The sequence below is a fragment of the Trematomus bernacchii genome, unplaced genomic scaffold (assembly GCF_902827165.1).
Source record: "Trematomus bernacchii unplaced genomic scaffold, fTreBer1.1, whole genome shotgun sequence".
Taxonomy (NCBI): domain Eukaryota; kingdom Metazoa; phylum Chordata; class Actinopteri; order Perciformes; family Nototheniidae; genus Trematomus; species Trematomus bernacchii.
The window spans coordinates 293,033-314,178 of record NW_022987587.1 but is presented as its reverse complement, the minus strand read 5'-3'; the positions used below and the strand labels follow the sequence as shown (position 1 = coordinate 314,178).

Sequence of the window (21,146 nt, the reverse complement as noted above, 5' to 3'; positions counted from 1 at the left end):
AGTAGGTTGGCATATTACACTGAACTAGCAAACATAGGTTAGCTTATACAAAAACTGATGCTCCGCTCAGAGCCGAAAAAACACTGTGTTAGACATGGGCGGAGCCTCTCTGGTGGTTGACTAATCAGAACAGAGTGGCCGAGCTGACCAATCGGAGCAAACTGGGCTCACAGGGAGGGGGGGGGGGGGGGGGGTGGGGGGCAGGAGTTCAAACAAGCCGTTTAGGGCAGAGAGTGAATACCGGTGAATACACATACTTTACAGAGATGCTGTATGCGAAACCAATGTGAGTTTGGAAAATTGCACAGTATAAATCTATTTTAGTAGACCTCAACAATGGAATTATGATCAGTGGAAATGGCCATGACATGGGCCCTTTAAGACTTATTCATTGTCCTCTCCATCAGCTTGTTTCCATGTGTTCAGCTGATTGAAGGCTATGCCTCTATTAAAAGCCATCCAGGAGTTCACACTGTCCAAATATTAAAATCTCTGTCTTGTTTTCGTTGAGTCAAGAAGTTGATTTCCATCCATGATTTTATGTCTTTCAGACAGCTAAGCAAGGCAATCCTAGATTCCTTATTTGCTTTTATAGGCAGGTATACCTGCAAATCATCTGCAAAGCAAATGTTATGCTTTTTAAAAACAGTCAGTGGTTAACGTATAAATCAGAAAATCAGTATGACAAAAACATTAAACATATTGTCCACTTATGTTGATAAAGATGGAGTTCATTTAAGTCTTATATGAATGTTGTGCAACAATGTTAATCAAGTCAGACAGATTTTTCTCATGTGTGAACTGTCATAAGACTTATTCATTGTCCTCCATCAGCTTCTGTTTCCATGTGTTCAGCTGAGCTGCTGATTGGAGGCTCTGCCTCTCCGTTATCCTCAGTTTGAATTTCATTAAGCTGTGAGGACTGACGACCAACACACTTGTGTCTTTTGAAAACCCCATGCCATTTAAATCTTTTGTCACAAACATTGCAGCTGTATATTTCCTCTCCTGTGTGGACTCTCATGTGTGTCTTCAAAACTCTACTCTGTGAAAAAGCTTTCTTACAGACTGAGCAACTGTATGGTTTCTCTCCTGTGTGGATTATCATGTGTTCTTTTAAACTTTGATTCAATGCAAAAGATTTGGTACAAACCGAGCAGCTAAAGGGTTTCTCTCCTGTGTGGATTGTCATGTGTTTTTTTAAACTTTGACTCAATGCAAAAGATTTGGTACAAACCGAGCAGCTAAAGGGTTTCTCTCCTGTGTGGATTCTCATGTGATTCTTTAAAACTCGACTCAATGAAAAAGATTTGGTACAAATCGAGCAGCTAAAGGGTTTCTCTCCTGTGTGGATTATCATGTGTCCTTTTAAACTTTGATTCAATGCAAAAGATTTGGTACAAACCGAGCAGCTAAAGGGTTTCTCTCCTGTGTGGATTCTCATGTGGTTTTTTAAACCGTTACTAAATGCAAAATATTTGGTACAAACCGAGCAGCTAAAGGGTTTCTCTCCTGTGTGGATTCTCATGTGTGTCTTTACACTTCCACTCTGTGAAAAACATTTCTTACAGACTGAGCATCTGTATGGTTTCTCTCCTGTGTGGATTCTCATGTGTTTTTTTAAAGTTTGACTTAATGCAAAATATTTCGTACACACAGAGCAGCCAAATTGTTTCTTTACAGCACTACGGCTTGAATCACTGAGAGATTCTTGTCTATTTTTCAGTGATTTTGAGGCTGAAGCAGATTCTCTGGTCTCCTTCCAATCAGCACTGTCTTCAGTGTCAGGTTCAGAAGAGTCTCCAGTGTCAGGTTCAGAAGAGTCTCCAGTGTCAGGTTCAGAAGAGTCTCCAGTGTCAGGTTCAGAAGAGTCTCCAGTGTCGTCCTCAGTCTTTGGTTGTAAACTGCTCTCTGGATCTGAGTTCCTGGCTGGTTCTGGTCCTCGACAGTCATCTCCATCAGCTTCTGTTTCCATGTGTTCAGTTTGTCTTTGATGAGGCTGTGAGGACTGAGGTTTCTCTTCATCATCTTCACTCTTCACAGGGTCAGGAGTGAAAGTGGACTTGGTGATATCAGCCTCCTCCAGCTCCTGAAGCTGCTCTCTCTCCTGACTGATCCTGAGTTCCTCCTGTTCCTGCTTAATGTGTGGGGGGGGCTCTGGGTCCTCCTGGTCCAGACTGGTGCTCCAATCCTGCTGGTCAGGGAGAACGTCTTCTTTAACCACCACCAGTAGCTGGACGTCTGCAGGTAACAGGAAACACACAGTCAGAAAAAACTGTTAAGTATTAGCATTTCAAAATCTGATCACCATTAAAATGGGAGATATTTTGCAGCCCTAATAATGCCTTTGTTTTTACTTTCATATTATCTTTTAGTCCCACCTATTGTGTATTTTTGTTGTCTCAATTCACCTTCTGTAGCCCAGCCCCTTTCCAGTTCCAGTTTAGCAGTAGCTGCAATGTAAACAAGGAATTGTATTTGGCATCGTTCACAGATACACTATGCCTATAGAATGAAAATACTCCGTTACAAATTAAAATCTTGCATTCAAACCTTATTTAAGTAAACGTTCGCAAGTATTAACAGAAAAATGTACAGCACCTTCTTATGTAAAAGTAATGATACTGCAATGACATTTTCGCGGGGGGGAAAACGCAACATCTTGCAAGAAACAGCGTCTGAGGGCTTCTTAACATTTAAAGGTCCCGTGTCATTATTTTCCAGTTATTACCCGTGCCCTTGTGTGTTATGTAGCTTTTTATGCATGTAAACGGTCTGCAGAGTCACAAACCCTCAAAGTACACCCTGTAGCGAGTACAACTCTAACACAGAAAAGGCCTGTCTATGCTGCCCCAGAACGCCTCCTTGGAGATTTCTCTTTTTCTTCCTGGTACCAAGTGACGTAACGACGACCAAAATGGACTCATTGGTCCAAATGGACCAATCCGCGGAGCCGTTATGTTACGTCCGCAGAGCCGTTACGTTATGTCCGCGGATTGGTCCAAATTGACCAATGGACTTCCTCACACACTCAATCTTTTTTCAGCTGCAGCTCCGTGGATTTCTCAGCCTGAGACGGCGGGACGCGGCGAGGCTGTGAGTCTGTGTGAGCAGCAGCATTCTCATCTGTTTGTCATTACTGGTGTCATTTTCTGGTTGCTAACTAACGCCATTGTAACACATAATCACTGATGTTCCGCTGTAATGGTGGTGGACTCATCAGAACAGAGTGGGCGAGCTGACCAATCAATCAGAGCACAGTGGACTCACAGGGAGGGGGGGGGGGGGGGCAGGAGCTCCAACAAGCCGTGTAGGACAGAGAGTGAATACACATACTATAGAGATGCTGTATGAGATACCAATGTGAGTTTGGAAAATTGTAAATCTATTTTAGTAGACCTCAACAATGGAATTATGATCAGTAGAAATGGCCATGACATGGGACCTTTAACAAACTATGAATGTGTCATACCCACTTAACGGGAAGAAACTCAGCTATCAGACAATATTAACCATTGTTAGCTAAACGAAAGGGTAATACAAAGGCTCTGAATTAGCCCTGAGCGAAAAAATGCTAACGCACTTAGCAAAGAACTCACGGTAAAATATTACCTTATTACTCAGATCTGCAATATATCAGCTAGCAAGCTGAGATTCCACAGATTCTAGAAATACAAGTATCATCACTGAGCGATCAAAACTCGCACCAGGGGAAGCAAACCCAGACATCACACCACGTAGCTTTACGAATACACACTACCGCCGCTTGCTGGTAAGGAGAGTTATTGCCACTCACGCATGCGCAGTTCGTACGTGCTTCTTGGCAGTCGGCTGAAGTCTTTGCGGTGTGTTCCAGTGAGACACATGGCCAAGACGCAGAGACGCGAGGCGACACAACAGTCGGGGGTCCATCTGTGTCAGTTCTTTGGTGTCAGCTTAGTGTGTCCGGACCATTTAGAGCCAATAGAATCGAGGAGAAGTTCCTAAAATCCATCTAAACATTACTCATTGGTGAATGAGTGATGCGTAGCCAGAATGCCCAAAACCGGAAGCTGTCATACACTCTTGTAGCAGCTAATGTGAAAACTCCGTTATTGACATAAATATAGTGATGGATTATTGAACAAACTACAAATAGCGTGTGCGTTCCATTTTCACTCTACAACGAGAAGCTCATGGGGCTTTCCCGAACCTGTGTCGAGAGCTGGAGTTAAATGAAATCTCAGATTTGCCTTCTTAATAGTTTGTTTGGGTCCCTCACTTCCGTTTCGCTTCTCATGCACTGATTCGCTAGCTGAACAGCCAATCAGAGTAATTTATTTTGCCGACAGCCTTTGGCCGACTGCCAAAGACTACTGTTTTCGGCCGAAAAGGTGTCGGCACGGCTGAAAAGATACGACGAAAAAATTCTATATTGATTCTCACTATTCTACATCCAACTTACAGGTTTATCATTGCTTTGAGAAAAAAGATTATTAATTTACCCTTTTTAGAAGCGAAGTTATAGTCTTTTGTTCTGGGAATGTCATTTTTCGAGCCTGAGGCCTGAAAAACAGGTGTTAGAGCCAGTATTTTAATTTTATAAGAAAGGCCACCTAATTGTGATGTCTGTAGTCAACACATTATAAAGGACTACAATTCCCACGGTGCCTGCGCTAAAGCCACAGTGATGGGCAACCTGTTTGAGAGACGCCGTCGAGGAACAGTTTTTATCCCTACACGTACAAATTGTACAAGTACCCTTTAACCTGTTAAGCCCTGAGCCTGTTTTTCAGGTCTCAGGCTCGAAAATGACATTCCCAGAACAAATGACCATATCTTCCCTTCTAAAAGGGTTAAATTAATAATCTTTTTTCTCAAAGTAATGATAAACCTGTGAGTTGGATGTAGAAAAGTCAGAATCAATATAGATGTTTTTTTATTTGAAAGAAAATTCAGATTTTACATAGTAAAAAACTGTAAATTATAGTGTCCGTCCAAAAATTCTTTTTTACTTATAGTGAAAACTACCCTTGGATGATGGTAAGGCAGACTAAAAGCTTTAGGAATCCAAAGTACAACATATAATAAGTACCCTGTATCAAGATTGATGCAAAACAAGTGACATTTGACCTTTTTAGAGAGATTTAGCAAAAAGAAACCACTTCTGGGGTCATTTGGGTGGATTTTCCATATCTCTGGCTTCCCTTGCTCGATTTTGATGGTTGACACCTCTTTCTGACCGTTAGAGCCAATAGAATCGAAGGGGGAGTCCCCCACACACACTCATTGTGAAAAAAAAGGTGGGGGCTTCGCGCATGTAATTTTCAATCAGAGTGGACCTATCTCTAGCTCTGACATCTGGAAACGGAAAAGCAGTTTTATTGCTTATGGATTATCAGAAATCATTTCAAAGGGACACAGACACATTGGATTAACCTATGGATTAACTTCAGCAGCGTTTTTATCGTTTTAATGCCATTGAAGACCACTTTGGATAGACTAGAGCCAAGGTAAAAATGTTAGCATTTTTAGCTACCTAGCGTCACCTGTTGTTTCTGTTTTTGTTTATAACATCGCAAATTCGTATAATTCAGTGATAATGAGGGTACCTTTCGATTCTGTGTCACCTCACGATGTGAATCGATGTGGAGAAGAGATAAATAAAAAATGATCAGTTAGATGAGTTTCTTCCCGTGACATGGATATAAAACATTCATAGTTTATTAAATGAACATGCCCTCAGACACTGTTTCCTGCAAGATGTTGCGGCAGTGCCCCGGTACCGGGGTCTCTCGGGCTTAACAGGTTAAGTTATGAAGTTATATAAGCATTATTAAGAAAGAAAGAATACCCAAGTTGTTTATTATTTTATTTGAGTTAATGTGAACATTAGTGAACACGGAAGGACCGCATTGACTTTCTGGATTGTGACAACGTGGATTTCTGTGGAAAAAGGCTTGTGCTGCATGTTGTGGATGTTGCAATACATTATAGTCTAATGCTGGAAGTGGAACAAATTTGCTTATGAATAAAATGTGGAACGTAACAAGGAGGGTATCTTGAAAAGCGCTTTAATAAGTTTGTCTATCTGGCTTACTGCCGCGGATCCAAGCCGCACAACAACATAGCGCAACATTAAAATAAGGACAGCTATTTACACGTGGATGTACAACGACAATAAAGCATAAACATGGCTGAAAAGGAAAATGTGGAAACGAATGAAACTCCTATGGACCCAAACGTGAATGAACGTGAAGTACCTGTGGAAAATGCTGACGTCAGACCAAAAAGAACAATAAGACCTGCAGAAGAGGCTTTAGAAGCTAAGCTGGTGCAGTTAATTAAAAAAAGGAAAACGAAATTGGGTCAAGTCTCAAGGAAACTTGTTTTGATTGATTCACTCATGATTGATTATGGGAATATCATTGAGATGCAAAGTTGTCGTGGGGTTTTTCAAATACTCTCCAAAGAGTTTTCAAACTCACATCACTCAGTGCAAGAAATGCTGTCGGAGCAAGAAAAAGAAAGTGATCATGTTGACTGCTATCTCCCAAAAATTGCATATTTCAATGAGTTTCAAGATGTGATGGTTAGCTAGAGCTGCCTCCTTTGAGAATGTGCCTCCTTCTGACCATGGCTCATATACTGCATATATGTCAAGTCCACATAAAGCAATATCAGTGGGCATGATAAGCAAAAAAGGTAAAAGCTATAAAATCTATGATAAATCTTCAACAGCTTCATCAGTAAGAAGAAAGGCAGAGAGAGCTGGGCTCATAGCACACGCTGTTGCCTTACCACAGAAACACTCACTTGAAAAACAAGAAGCTGACCTGGAAGCAATGAAAGCCAATATCAGAGCTAAAATGGAAAAGCTTGAGCTTCAAACTGATATTGATGCTGCAACAGCCCAAAATTAAAACATTGGAAGCTTCAGATAATGATGAATCTGATCCTGACCCTCGTGTGGGAGAGGAGCAGTGTGACAATGGTCAGCCAGCTGAAAATTATGATTTCCAGGATGAAGAGAACCGAGGAAAACCTGTGGAGAAGGATAATAAAAAGAGTTTCATAAGGCGCATTCACACCGCAGTACTTTTTCCACAAAGGTTCATGAGAACTTAGTTCATGAGAACTCTTTAGTTCTCATGAACTAAGTACAGATCGCGCTCACACCGGAATAAGTTCCTGGGGAAGGATTAGGCAAATGAAGCCGCTAACGTCACTTTTTCTTCTTCTGCTTTGGGTTTACTGGCAGGCCGCAAACAACTTCACAGCGTCTACTCCCACCCGGAGTCCCCGGCCGGAAGTCCCCGGAGTTGGGGACTGGCTTCAGTAGAAGCTACTAGGACTCCCAGCAGCTTCTACTGAAGCCTTCCGAGTAAATCGCCAGAACGCCGACACCTCCTCATCTCCACCGCTCCCATGTTTTCTTTTGTGTTGCCATAAGTTAGTCTCTCTGCGTTTGTGCGCTGGGCTAATGCTAATGCTAATAATGCTAATGCGAGGATAATAAAATGGCGGCTTCACAAAACTTTTTGGGAGTTTTACGGGGCGTGTCTTGCAATCCGCCCAGCCAATCAGACATAGGAACCTTTCTCTCCCACGAAAGTACCTGCTTTCTAGCAGGGACGGAAAAGGGGGCGGAAAAGGTTCTGATTAACTCATTTTAGTTCCGGCTCTTTTTGGTGTGAACGCGACATTTCGGAACTATATCGGAACTAAAGTGGGAAAAGTACTGCGGTGTGAACGCGGCTATAGACTCCAATTCAATAAACTCAAGTCATGCAGCCCCTAGTGGTCATGTACAAGTATTACAACCAAGGCCCACAACAAGGACAGCAGCATCACTCCATCCAGGTCAGACAAAGCTCTCGGACAGAAAGCAATGACTTTATTCAAGTAACGCAGCGACAAAACGAAATCACTGAAATGCTAACGAAGGAGCAACGCTTAACATTACTCCCATCCAGAGAAATACCCATCTTTAAAAGAGATCCATTACAGTACCTTTCATTCATCAGAATGTTCGAAAAATACAATAGAAGATGAAACTGACAATTACAAAGACAGGCTGTTCTTTCTAGAGCAGTATACAGAAGGCCAAGCTAAAGACTTGGTAAAAAGTTGCCAATACATGGATTCTAAAAAGGGCATTTTGGAAGCAAAAGACTGTTCCAAGAGAACTATGGACATCAACTCTTAATCGCAGCAGCTTGTTTGGACAAAATGTTGAACTGGAATGCCATCAAGAGTGAAGATAGAAAAGCACTGCATTATTATGCTTGTGGATGTTGCAACACAATGGAAGATGTTGAGTTTTTGGATGAAATGAATAGCACATCAAACATGAGAAATGTGATCATGAAACTCCCATTTAAACTTAGGGAAAAGTGGAGAACAACTGCATATGCATACTATGAACACAATAAGACAAGAGCAAAGTTTCCAATATTGGTCGACTTCATTGAAAAGCATGCACGCATTGCATCAGACCCCATGTTTGGAGACATACAGGATGTCATGCCAAAAAGGGATATTAAAGTGTACAAATCACCCAGCAATAAGCCTGCTCATGGTTATAAGGGAAGTAGTTGTGCTACTGTGACAAGCCCAATAATCAGTGAGAAGCAAAAACCTTTCCAAAACATCAAATCAGAACATAAAGGCATTACTGTTAAGAGGCGCTGTGTATTTTGTGCAGGAGAACACACCTCTGAAACATGTAACATGAACAAAAAATCTCACAATGAAAAGATTGACTGCTTAAAAGCACAAGGAATTTGCTTTGGCTGTCTAACGAAAGGACATCTAAGCAAAGACTGTCAGAAAAGAATGAAATGTGAAGTTTGTTTAATGAAACATCCAACAATATTGCACATCTACAAGAAAAAGATTGAACAAAAAGACAACTCTGATAATTACACCCAAGCAGCTTCTGTAAGTAGCAGAGGTGTGGACTCGAGTCACATGACTTTTACTCGAGTCACCAATTTGATGACTTTGGACTCGACTTGACAAAATCACAAAACACTTGCGACTCGACTTGGACTTGAACACCAATGACTCGGGACTTGACTTGGACTCGAGCCCTCTGACTTGAGGTGACTTGATACTTTAATTCAGGGGTCTCCAACACGCCTATCGCAAGCTGCCGGTAGAAGAGCAGACTCCCGTCGGGGAGAGCAGAATCTTCAGCCGGTCCTACTCTTGCTGCTGAAAATCCATGCAGGGAGGGGCGGGACTTAATTTGCTGGGCCACCATGCGGCCAATCATATGCGAGGACACACTAGGATCATAGCATTATGTGAAAGAAGGATGGGGGGCAGACGCTCCAAAGATAGCAGGTGTAGTGGTACAGGCCAGCTACACAGAGCGTCAGAGAGACGGAGAGCCGGATGTAAATGCTAGAGCGTCAGAAAAAGTCAAGAAATTAGCAAAAACCGAAAAAAATAAGCAGCATCTGGCTGCATTTCAATGATATTGGAAAAAGCAAAACTGAGTGGAGGATTTGTAAAAAATAACCTTCAGAGCAGGGTTTTTTTTTTTGGTAACCGCTCAGGATTTATTGCCAGAGGTGGGAGAAGTTCAGATCTTGTTCTTGAGTAAAAGTACCTGAGTGTAGGAATGCTCGGTTACAATAAAAAGTCTATAAGTAAAAGTAGAAAAGTATTATCATCAAAATATACTTAAAGTACCACCTGCAGAGGGATGAAGATTCGGGTGTTCTTTCCCCCATAAAGACTGCCTCGCTGCACATTATCCATTGCATAGAAATAGATTGTGGGTCCCTTATAACATGTTGTACACAGTGGAAATAAACATTCTGGTCACCTTAACATCAGGGATCTTATCAATTAAACTCCTTCTGAATCAAACCGTCACAGAAGCCTTACCTTACTTATCCTTCTTAAAATAGAAGAAAAACATGTTACTTTACCAGCAGACAGAAAATGGATTATTACAGTATTAATGTGACTAATAAAGAGCAGTTTGATTATTATTCTGTTGATGGGTGTCATTACATTTGGTGAAAAGCACATAATGACTTGTTAACCTGTTAAGCACCAAGCCTGTTTTTCATGTTTCAGGCTGGAAAATTACATGCCCAAAACAAATGACTACAACTTAACTTCTAAAAGGGTTATATGAATAATTTCTTTTATCAAAACAAGGTTACATCTGTGAGTTGGATGTAGAAGTGTCAGAATCAATATAGATGTTTTTTATTTTAAAGAAAATTCAGATTTTACATAGTAAAAAACTGTAAATTATAGTGTCCGTCCAAAAGTTCTTTTTTACAGATAGTGAAAACTACCCTTGGATGATGGGTTAGTAGACTAAAAGCTTTAGGAATCCAAAGTACAACATATAATAAGTACCCTGTATCAAGATTGATGCAAAACAAGTGACATGTGACCTTTTTAGAGAGGTTTAGCTAAAACCACCCCACCTCTGAGGTGATTTGGGTGAAAATGTTTTTTTTTTCCATATCTCTGGCCCCCCTTGGTCGATTTTGATGGTTGAGACCTCTTTCTGACCGTTAGAGCCAATAGAATCGAAGGGGGAGTCCCCCACACACACACGTTGTGAAGAGAAAAGGTGGGGGCTGCGCGCATGTACATTTGCAGCAGAGTGGACCTATCTCTAGCTCTGGCATTTGGAAACGAAAAAGCAGTTTTATTGCTTATGGATTATCAGAAATAATTTCAAAGAGGACACAGACACATTGGATGAACCTATGGATTAACTGCAGCATCGTTTTTTTATCGTTTTAATGCCATTGAAGACCAGTTTTCACCAAGGTAAGCCATGTTAGCGTTTCTAGCTACCTAGCTCCACATGTTATGATGTACGCTTTCGTTTATAGGGTCGCAAATGTTTATCACTGAGTGTCGAGGTGGGCACCCCCAGATTCTGTGTCTCCAGGAGACCCAAAACGAGGGTTTGGCTGTGCATCTAGGATAAGTAATAAGGGAGTTAGAGTGAGTTTAGGTGCAGAGATAGGTTACATTTTTTCGCTCGTGGCTAATTCAGAGGCTGAGTGTTAGCATTGAGGGTTTTTTTGGGATTTTTTTTTTAAAAAGATCAGTTAGCTGAGTTTCTTCCCATTACATGGATATAAAACATTCATAGTTTATTAAATATTAATATTCCTTAGACGTTGTTTCCTGCAAATGACGCCTTTATCCGCCCGGTACCGGGGGGGGCCGTGCGTAACAGGTTAAAGACTTGGTTTTTCAAAGTTTAGGACTTGGACTTGACTTGAACTTGCCCATCCCGACTTGAGACTTGACTCGGACTTGAGCGCAAAGACTTGAGACTTACTTGTGACTTGCAAAACAATGACTTGGTCCCACCTCTGGTAAGTAGTGCATTAGTCTCTTTAAATGGCAGAAACCACACTGGGGCCGGTGGTCAACAAACCCTACCAATTATCCCAGTTCAAATAAAGTTGTCAAACTCGAACCAGACTGTGCAGACTTACGCATTTATGGATCAGGGAAGCACTGCAAGTTGTTGTACTCAAGCCCTTCAACAAGATGTGCATGCCAAGGGCAAGAGAACAAAAATCGTCTTAAAAACAATGGGTCAGGAGAAAATGATTGACACTTCCTTTGTCAAAGGTTTTGAAGTGAGTTGCATCGAAGGCAATGATTTTTATCAGCTGCCTAAAGTATACACAAAAGAGGAAATTCCTGCTGGAAAAGAGCACATTCCCACTCAAGAAACCATAAATAAATGGAAATATCTAAGAGAAATTAAGTTGCCTGAATTGGATTGTGAAATTGGGTTGCTTATAGGAACAAATGCACCAAAGCTAAATGGAGCTGTGGAAAATAATAAACAGTCAAAATAGAGGACCCTTTGCTGTTAAGACAGTCCTAGGTTGGGTTGTGAATGGACTGAATCAGGAAACCACTGAATCTGAGAATACTTCATGTTCTGTTGTTAATCGGATATCAGTGACAGATTTAAGTGAGCTGCTGGTGCAGCAATACAATCATGACTTTCCAGAGAAACGTTGTGATGAGAAGAAAGAGATGTCAGTTGAAGACAAACAATTCTTAAAGATCATGTCAGATTCAGCTGAAATCAAAGATGGACATTATCAGCTTGAACTTCCATTTAAACAGAAGAATATCATGATGCCAAACAATCGGAAACTTGCAGAGCAGAGAGCAGAATCATTAAAAAGGAAATTCAAAAGGAACAAAGTTTTCCATGATGAATATAAAACATTCTTGGAGGCTGTGATAGCAAAAGGTCACGCTCAGCTACTGCCCCAAGAGCAGCTCAAACCTGAGAGTGGAAATATGTGGTGCATACCACATCATGGGGTTCATCACCCAAAGAAGGGCAAGATTTGTGTAGTGATCGATTGTTCTGCATCTTATCAAGGATATTCATTCAATGAAAAGCTTATTCAGGGTCCCAATCTTACCAACACGCTACTTGGTGTGCTCATTCGATTCAGACAAGAACAAATAGCTTTCATGGCTGATTTTGTGGGGATGTATCATCAGGTCAAGGTGGCTCCTGCCGATCAAGATTATCTTCGCTTTCTTTGGTGGCCAGGAGGAGATGTCAGTTTACCTCTCGCTGAGTACAGGATGACAGTACATCTATTTGGTGCCACTTCATCAGCAAGTTGTGCAACCTATGCTCTTACTAAAACTGCTGCAGGTGCTGATCTCTTTCTCTCTCTCTCGCGTCCGGTTATACTTCACTCGCGTTTATGTCCAAATCCATCAGATCTAGCTAGTTTTAGCTAATGATATGGCTGCTGCCCCTCCCTACACGCAGATCACGCAGACTCAAACCTCATCTTATGCCCAAATTCCAGCTGAGAGGGTCTTCTCTATAGCTGGCCTGATTGTGAATCGCCTCCGCACCCGCCTCTCCGCTGAGCATGTAGACATGCTCATATTCTTAAACAAGAATGAGTATTGAATAGCTGCATTCTGTGCATAGGCCCTGTTATAGGTTGTTGATCTCTGTTGTAATAGGGTTACGTTCAGCTAATGTTTAAGGCCTTCAACATTAGCTGAACTTTTTCACATCATAGACCCTAACCCGTTATGTTGTTCGTGTATGATCCCTCTTTAATTTAAAAACCAAGTTATGTTTTTAGCATGAAAGCTGTAGGCCTATAGCTGTCAACTGTTCAAACTGTGATCACCAGTTCAATACATTTGACAAATTCGACCAAATCGAATAAAGCTGATAGAGAAGGAGATGAGAGTGTTTAATGACTCTATGAGAGGTCTCACAATCTCCAAGGATAACTTGGATAAGGCTGAAGCAGCAGTGTTGTGTTCTTTTGTGTCTTTTCCAGAGGAAGTGGACACTTTGAAAAGGGGAAAACCTATCAAAGGAAGTAGTGCACTGTATAAATTGGATCCAGTGTACGAGAATGAACTGGTAAAGGTTGGAGGAAAGCTAAATAAAATGGCAATGCCTGAGGAAGCAAAGCACCCAACCATTCTTGGAAAACACCACCATGTCTCTAATACTATACTTCGAGATATTCATCAACAAGTTGGTCACAGTGGAAGGAATCATGTTATCCAGGTTAATACAAAAATACTGGATACCATGTGCCAATGCATTAGCCAGAAAAATTATATCTGAATGTACTGGGTGTATCTCAATGTCGAGGAAAGCTGCTCCAGAGCCACTATTTCAAGGATACTACGTCATCGAGTGCCGCCGAAGGACTGTTCCAATGTCCAGGATACTTGGAATTCTACCGAGGCCGGCGTCCTTCGTTGAGGGAAATTTCGAGGCTGCACATGTGTAGCCTCTGCGGTCTTAAAATCCCCACAATGCTTAGTTTGCGGACGGACCAATTTCCAAAATCTTTGGCGGAAATCGCGCACCATTTAAGGCGGGCCTCGCATATGACATACACCTGCTAGCCTGTTCCACCATTCTTCGTTTTCCGAGGCTAGGAAGGATTTTTGCCTCGCTTCAGAAGGAACTGACTCGGAGGGACTTGTTCTACCAAGGAAGCGTCCTCTACATTGAGAAACACCCACCGTGTGCAGACGCATGCATGGAAATGCAGGAGAACAAAACATTTCAGATCTGCCAACAGACAGAATTATACCAGACCTACCACCATTCACATATGTTGGAGTGGATTAGTTTGGCCCCCTGGAAGTGAAAAGAGGACGAAGCATTGTGAAACGATATGGAGTTATCTTTACCTGTCTAACAACCAGAGCGGTGCACTTGGAAGTAGCTCATTCGTTGGATACAGATTCATGCATTAATGCCTGCAGACGTTTCATCAGCAGAAGAGGCCAAGTATTGGAGATGAGGTCAGACAATGGGACTAATTGCGTTGCCACTGAAAGATAGCTGAAGGAATCTATAAAAGAGTGGAATCTGAGCAAAATAGAACAAGCCCTCCAGCAAAACAGGGATGCAAACTCATCAGGTATGAAAAAGGTGACAAGGATCCGAGCCCCCAAACCCCACGGAATATCAGCTTTAAAATGAGGAATAACAGAGGATTTTAGCAGTCAGAACAACTAAAGCAGTTCATAATAACAGAAACGCCAAAGAGTCACATCTAATAGAAATGTATAAAAGCATTTATTTTAATTGTGTAGCAGTCAGTTTATAATTTTGGCAGCACTGTTGAGCATTTTGAAAATGTATTTTCATGCCTCTGTGCAAGGCTTAGTCTTTCTATCTTTATAGCCAGTGGTGTAAAGTAACTAAATTCATAAACTCAAGTACTATACTTGGGTACAATTTTGAGATACTTGTACTTTATTTAAGTATTTCAATGTTTTGCTACTTTGTTCTTCTTCTCTACAGTTCAGAGGTAACTGGTGTACTTTTCCTCCACTACATGTATTTAATACCGTTAGTTGCTTCACAGATGTGGATGAATGATGTGAAATATAATCAAGTGTTAAATCAGACTTTAGTTCCGCCTGGAGTAAATTCACAAGCTACCCTGCAGTATACAAAGTCATTCAAACTAGCTGCACCTTTACCAGCTTTGAGAATACTTTAATGATCAATCATTATAAAACATATCATATATATTATTCTGAAATGGACCAATCTGCACAATGACTACTTTTACTGTCGCTACTTTCACTATATTTTGATGATAATACTTTTTTACTTTTACTTGAGGAACATTTTGAATGCAGGACTTTTACTGTAACAGAGTATTCCTACACTCTGGTACTTCTACTTTTACTCAAGTACAAGATCTGAGTACTTCTACTTTTACTCAAGTACAAGATCTGAGTACTTCTACTTTTACTCTAGTACAAGATCTGAGTACTTCTACTTTTACTCTAGTACAAGATCTGAGTACTTCTACTTTTACTCAAGTACAAGATATATACTTATACCACCTCCGTTTATAGCCTATGAAAATAACTATTTGAAAACGAAGGCTAAAGCTAACGTTAGCAGATAGTGACAATGTATGCTAGTTAGCTAGCTCAATGATTCCTTAAATAATATTGCGACAGAAAAACTTTTCAGTGCACATCACGCTCTGCCGCTCCGACAGGGAGCTCTGCTCTGAACACCTGAACGGCCCGTTCAGCTGTTCACCAGCGGTCCAGTCTGTGCCACAGTGACTCCGGACCGCACAGTTAATATTAACGAACGCACCGTAGGTAATGTAGCTGCTGAAGCTAGACCCTCATCCCGGAGCAGCAGAGCCTTATTATACATCCATGAGCAGAGCCGACAGGCAGGAAGACTCGAGCACACAGCTCGCGCTTCATTATAATATATAAAAAAAAGAACACCATGCGTGTCATGATGGCACATAACAGCTCGCGGCCGCAGATTACTCCGGGTCCCAGACCCCCCCCATACCCCAAAAATATTTGTATTGCAGATCTACATGAATCACACAAACGACCTATTTTGGATTCAAAATGGCGAATTTCGCCGAAAGGTGACAAGTTTGCATCCCTGGCAAAAGGATATGAAATGGACCTTCAATCCTCCTTACGGAGCACATCATGGCGGAGTATGGGAAAGACTAATCTGGCTTGTAAAGAAAATTCTGCTATCCATCACAAAACAACAAACACTTGACGACGAAAGCCTTTCAACAGTTCTGTGTGAAGTTGAAGGAATTCTCAACAGCCAACCAATAACTACAGTGTCAAATGATCCAAATGACTTGGAACCTCTCACACCAAGCCATTTGCTGCAGTTCAAGGTCAAACCTGCGTTGCCCCCAGGCTTATTCCATCAGCAAGATACATACTCAAGTGCAGTACATAGCAAATTTGTTTTGGGCCAGATGGATCAAAGAATATACCACTTTTGCTAGAAAGACAGCAATGGAATCGTATTAACCGGTTTAGCCCGAGAGCCCCCGGTAGAGGGGGCTGCAGGTTTTATTTTCTTTCACAAAACTGTTTTTAATATTTCAAAACCTATTAATGTGTCATACCAGATTAACGGGAATAAACTCAGCTAACTGACAGTACGAACCATTTTTACCAAAACAAAAACACAAGTCTCATAAGAAGCGTCTAAATGACCCCTGAGCGAAAAAATGCTAACGCACAAGTGCATTAGCATTAGCCCCGCGCACCAACGGAGAGAGAATAACTTATGGCAACACAATAAAAAACATGGTAGCGGTGGAGTGATGAGGAGGTGTCGGTGTTTTTCGCCTGTCGTCTTTTCTGCAGACTTGTCAAAATAAAAGTAAGCAAAACACTACTTTTGAATTCATTATTGAAATGTGTGCATAATAGGGGTGTAACAGTATACGTATTTGTACCGAAATTATTCTGTATGGGCCCTTCGGTTCGGTACACGTGTGTACCGAAGTGTACCGAGCGAATATGACGTTAAACGTAAAAAGTTGAGAACGTGAACAACTTTTTGGAAGTAATCTCAGGTGCTGTGACGCAGCATTCAGTGTAATTTGCTCACATTGGGTTCAACACGTCATAGAGCGACTAAGTCATATCTTTGGACGAGAGGCATACTATGAGAGCTGGTCACAGGGATGCGTTCAAATGTAGTCAGTAATTTGAGGAACTGTCGAAATGGCGAACGCAAATAAAGTTGAGCTCGAAAATCCTCCAGCATCATTGAAGTCTCCGGTTTGGGAACATTTTTGTTTTGCAGTTACGTACAAGGATGACGGACAAAGACAGGTGGACCGAACCAAAGCTGTTTGTCGGCATTGTTCAACTAAAATTGGTTACGCGGCTGGCAATACATCAAACTTGCACACTCATTTGAAAAGGCCACCAGCAGATGACAAAAACCCACCTCTCCGCCTCTTCCAAGGAACGAGGGGACCGTGCGGCAGAGTTTCAGTTAGGTTTTCTTTCGCCGGTCAAGATGTCCGTTAAAGTTTAAATCTTCCAGACAAAATTAGAAAAGTGCCGGTCAAAGGTCTTCTTTGTTATTTATTGAGCTTTAAAACAAATGAATAACGACTCTATAGGCCTATAATAACATGGAGGACGGAGATCTATTTTTCTCCCCCTCTTCTGACTTCATCAGAGCACGGCTCCCCTCTCCTGCAGGGGGGCGTGGTCAGCTGCAGCTCACAGAATCAGCCCCGTAGACAGCAAACAGCAAATAGAGCGAAATGAGGCATGGCTAAAATGCATGATCTGTTTGGAATTTTGAAAACAGAAACGTATAAATATAGCTTATATAGGTATGGCCCAACAATATATCATTTAAATATGGCATGATAGGTCCACTTTAAGTTATAAGTTAGCAACATGTAGGTAAATTAGGCTCGATACATGAATATGCTTTAACCTGTTTCACACCTTCCCCCCGGTACCGGGCGGATAAACGCGTCATTTGCAGTAAACAACGTCTAAGGAATCTTAATATTGAATAAAACTATGAATGTGTTGTATCCATGTAACGGGAAGAAACTCAGCTAACTGATCTTTTTAAAAAAAAAATTCAAAAAAACCCCACATTGGTAGCACTCAGCCTCTGAATTAGCCTCAAGCGAAAAAAAACGTAACATACTAAGGCAACTAAACTCACTCTAACTCCCTTATTACTTATCCTAGATGCACAACCAACCACTCTTTTTTGGTGTCCTGGAGACACTGAATCTACCGGTGCCCTCCTCAACACTCAGTGATAAACATTCGCGACGCTCTAAACGAAAGCGTACATCATCACATGTGGAGCTAAGAAGCTAAACACGTAAATATGGCTTACCTTGGTCAAAAGTGGTCTTCAATGGCATTAAAACGATAAAAAAAACGATGCTGCAGTTAATCCATAGGTTCATCCTATGTGTCTGTGCCTTCTTTGAAATTATTTCTGATAATCCATAAGCAATACAACTGCGTTTTAGTTTCCAAACTCCAGAAGGAGACATTCCTCCAGTTTGGTTTCGTTTTCCACACGCGAAGCAACCACATTTTTTCTTTACAACGTGTCTGGGTGGGAGCCTCCCCCTTCGATTCTATTGGCTCTAACGGTCACAAGGGTATGTCAACCAACCAAATCGAGCAAGGGGGGCCAGAGATAGGTCAAATCCACCCAAATGACCCCAGATGGCCCAGTTTTTGGCTAAATCTCTCTAAAAAGGTCAAATTTCACTTGTTTTGCATCAATCTTGATACAGGGTACTTATTATATGTTGTACTTTGGATTCCTAAAGCTTTTAGTCTACTAACCCATCATCCAAGGGTAGTTTTCACTATCTGTAAAAAATAATTTTTGGACGGACACTATAATTTACAGTTTTTTACTATGTAAAATCTGAATTTTCTTTAAAATAAAAAACATTTATATTGATTCTGACACTTCTACATCCAACTCACAGGTTTATCATTACTTTGAGAACAAAGATTATTAATTTAACCCTTTTAGAAGGGAAGATATGGTCATTTGTTCTGGGAATGTCATTTTCGAGCCTGAGACCTGAAAAACAGGCTCAGAGTGGAACAGGTTAAGAAAAAAACCACCTACATCACAGCTCTCTATAGGGTTTCATTTATCTTGTTGGCAGCTCATCCCTTAAAAACAGAAGTCTCAGAGTGATTATAATAAGATGAAATATGAAGGGTCTATTTCAAGCTTGTTATGAAAATAAGTTATTAGGCTTTTTGTATCAACTAAGGTTTGTTAGAAAATGTTATCAACATGAATTGACTGAATTTATTTTAAAAGTGGGCTTATTAACACATGAATTCATTATACTTTTTGAATTAGCTGAGGGCCAATTCAAAATGGCCAGCGGGCCGCATTTGGCCCCTGGGCCGTAGTTTGGACACCTCTGCTTTAAAGTGTTAATGAAGAGTAAAGGGAACAGACCTGCTCTGTGTATCCGAAGCTGAGGCTGTAAAACAGCGTCCAGTAGTTTATGGAGTCTCTCGTTCTCCTCTTTGGAAAGAGACAGCTCCTCCTCGAGCTCTGCTATCCTTTTTTCAAACCGAGCAAATATATCTTCAGGAGCAGCAGTGAGTCGCTGCTTCTTCAACGACAGCAGCATTTGGACTTTACTCATGTTTACTAGATCACCTTTTCCTGCAAACTCCGTTAAACACACCGTTTCTCTCTCCATCAAACTCTCAATCTGACTAGTGTTGCTAACGTGTTTCCAGCTAGCATGCTAAGCTAGCTCCTATAGTCCGAGGTAAACGCTCCAGAAAGAAAGAGCACAGAGTCTATTCGGAGGTGTATCCAGACACACAGATGATGGATCAGTAGTGCTGGAGCTCACAAACGCTTTCTCAGGAACACAGAGAGAGAGAGAACCGTAGCGACGAGACGCCACATGGATCCAGGTTAGAAAGAGCTGGGAACTTCACTTCCGGTGAAGACGCCTCCTTCTTCTTCTTCTTCTCTCAGTTTTTGGCGGATTGCAAACAACTTTAAGGTGCATACCGCCACCTACTGTACATGAGTTTGAATCATCATATCATTCCATCTCTTAACTCATGGACGTATATCTATGATCTAATCTAAATCTAATCTAAACAAAAAACATAAATAAATAAAACAAAACAAAACAACAATCCATGATCTATTCTAACCTAATGTTACATTATGTTTCCTACCCCAGTTTCCCTCAGAAAGGTAAACAGTGCCTTTCTGGTAGCTCTTCCTCCCTCTCCTTCTGTTCCCAGAATACCAACCACACTCCATTCCCTCTCTGCCTCTATCACTTTATCCTTTAGTTTTTCTCTTTCAGCTTTATAGATGTCACAATGTAATAAGATATGTTCCACATGTTCTTTAACTCCACAGCTCCCTCACTTGTCACTGTCACTTTTCCCCATGACATACAGAGTACCATTCAATGCTGTGTGATTTAGTCTGAGTCTAGCTATCATGATTTCCTCCCTTCTGTTTCTTTCTTTATAAATATTCATTGCAATTGTGTTTTGAACTTTATGATACTCTTTGCCTTTCTGGTCTTTCTCCCACCTTTTCTGCCAGATCTCCATCCCTTTCTTCTTAATCACTGCTTTTCCTTCTCCTTTTCCAAGTTGAACTGGTAATGTGATTTCCTTTTGTAGTGCACTTTTTGCTCATTTATCAGCACACTCGTTCCCTTTCACCCCCTCATGTGCAGGCAGCCAGCAGAACTGCAGATCTATGCCGCCTCTGTGAAGTCTTAACAGGCTATGATTCAGTTCTATGAGAATGTCTTCTCTGACAGTTGTTGTTGACTGTATGCTTTTTAATATGGACAATGAATCTATATATCACCACGCTATCTGGTCTGACCTCTTCAACCCACTGTAATCCTATTATTACTGCCAGCCTTTCTGCTGTGTACACTGATAATTGATCAGACGCTCTTTTTGAGATTGATATTTTAAAGTCTGGGATATATACCAACTCCAACACACTCTTCCTTGTTCTTAGAACCCTCTGTGTACATTTTGAGGTAATTGTAATAATAATAATAATAATTTGAATTGATATAGTGCCTTTCATAACGTCAAGGTCGCTTTACAAAGAAACATACAAGGACAAGACATAAAACATAAAAAAACATAAACATAAAACAGGGGGCAGAAATGGAAGTGTAAGTGGGGGGGGGGGAGTGAGTTATAGTTGGAAGGCGATGTTGAACAGATGAGTTTTAAGGGTTGATATGAAGATGTTGAGAGAAGGGGCGTTGCAGATTTCTGCAGGGAGGGAGTTCCAGAGG

At 41.2% G+C, this 21,146-nt stretch overlaps 2 protein-coding genes across 2 annotated transcripts; both read right to left on the bottom strand.

Annotated features, from left to right (window-relative positions):
* Window positions 1-361: 361 nt before the first annotated feature.
* LOC117480956 (gastrula zinc finger protein XlCGF71.1-like) lies at window positions 362-1,825 on the bottom strand. Its single transcript, XM_034128374.1, has one exon. It carries the CDS (start codon window positions 1,610-1,612, stop codon window positions 818-820), a length of 795 nt encoding a protein of 264 aa, XP_033984265.1. The 5' UTR covers window positions 1,613-1,825; the 3' UTR covers window positions 362-817.
* Window positions 1,826-1,891: 66 nt separating this feature from the next.
* On the bottom strand, window positions 1,892-19,781 carry LOC117480954 (the record flags this gene model as incomplete). The annotated part of the gene is made up of 2 exons (XM_034128372.1): window positions 19,298-19,781; window positions 1,892-2,241 (listed from the first exon to the last, which is right to left on the bottom strand). Coding segments are annotated over exons 1-2 (600 nt in total), but the record flags the coding sequence as incomplete, so codon positions are not given.
* Between the last annotated feature and the right edge of the window lie 1,365 nt (window positions 19,782-21,146).

Coding starts and splice junctions, on each gene's coding strand:
- LOC117480956 (XM_034128374.1), bottom strand. CDS start 1,612: ATGAGAATCCACACAGGAGAGAAACCATACAGATGCTCAGTCTGTAAG.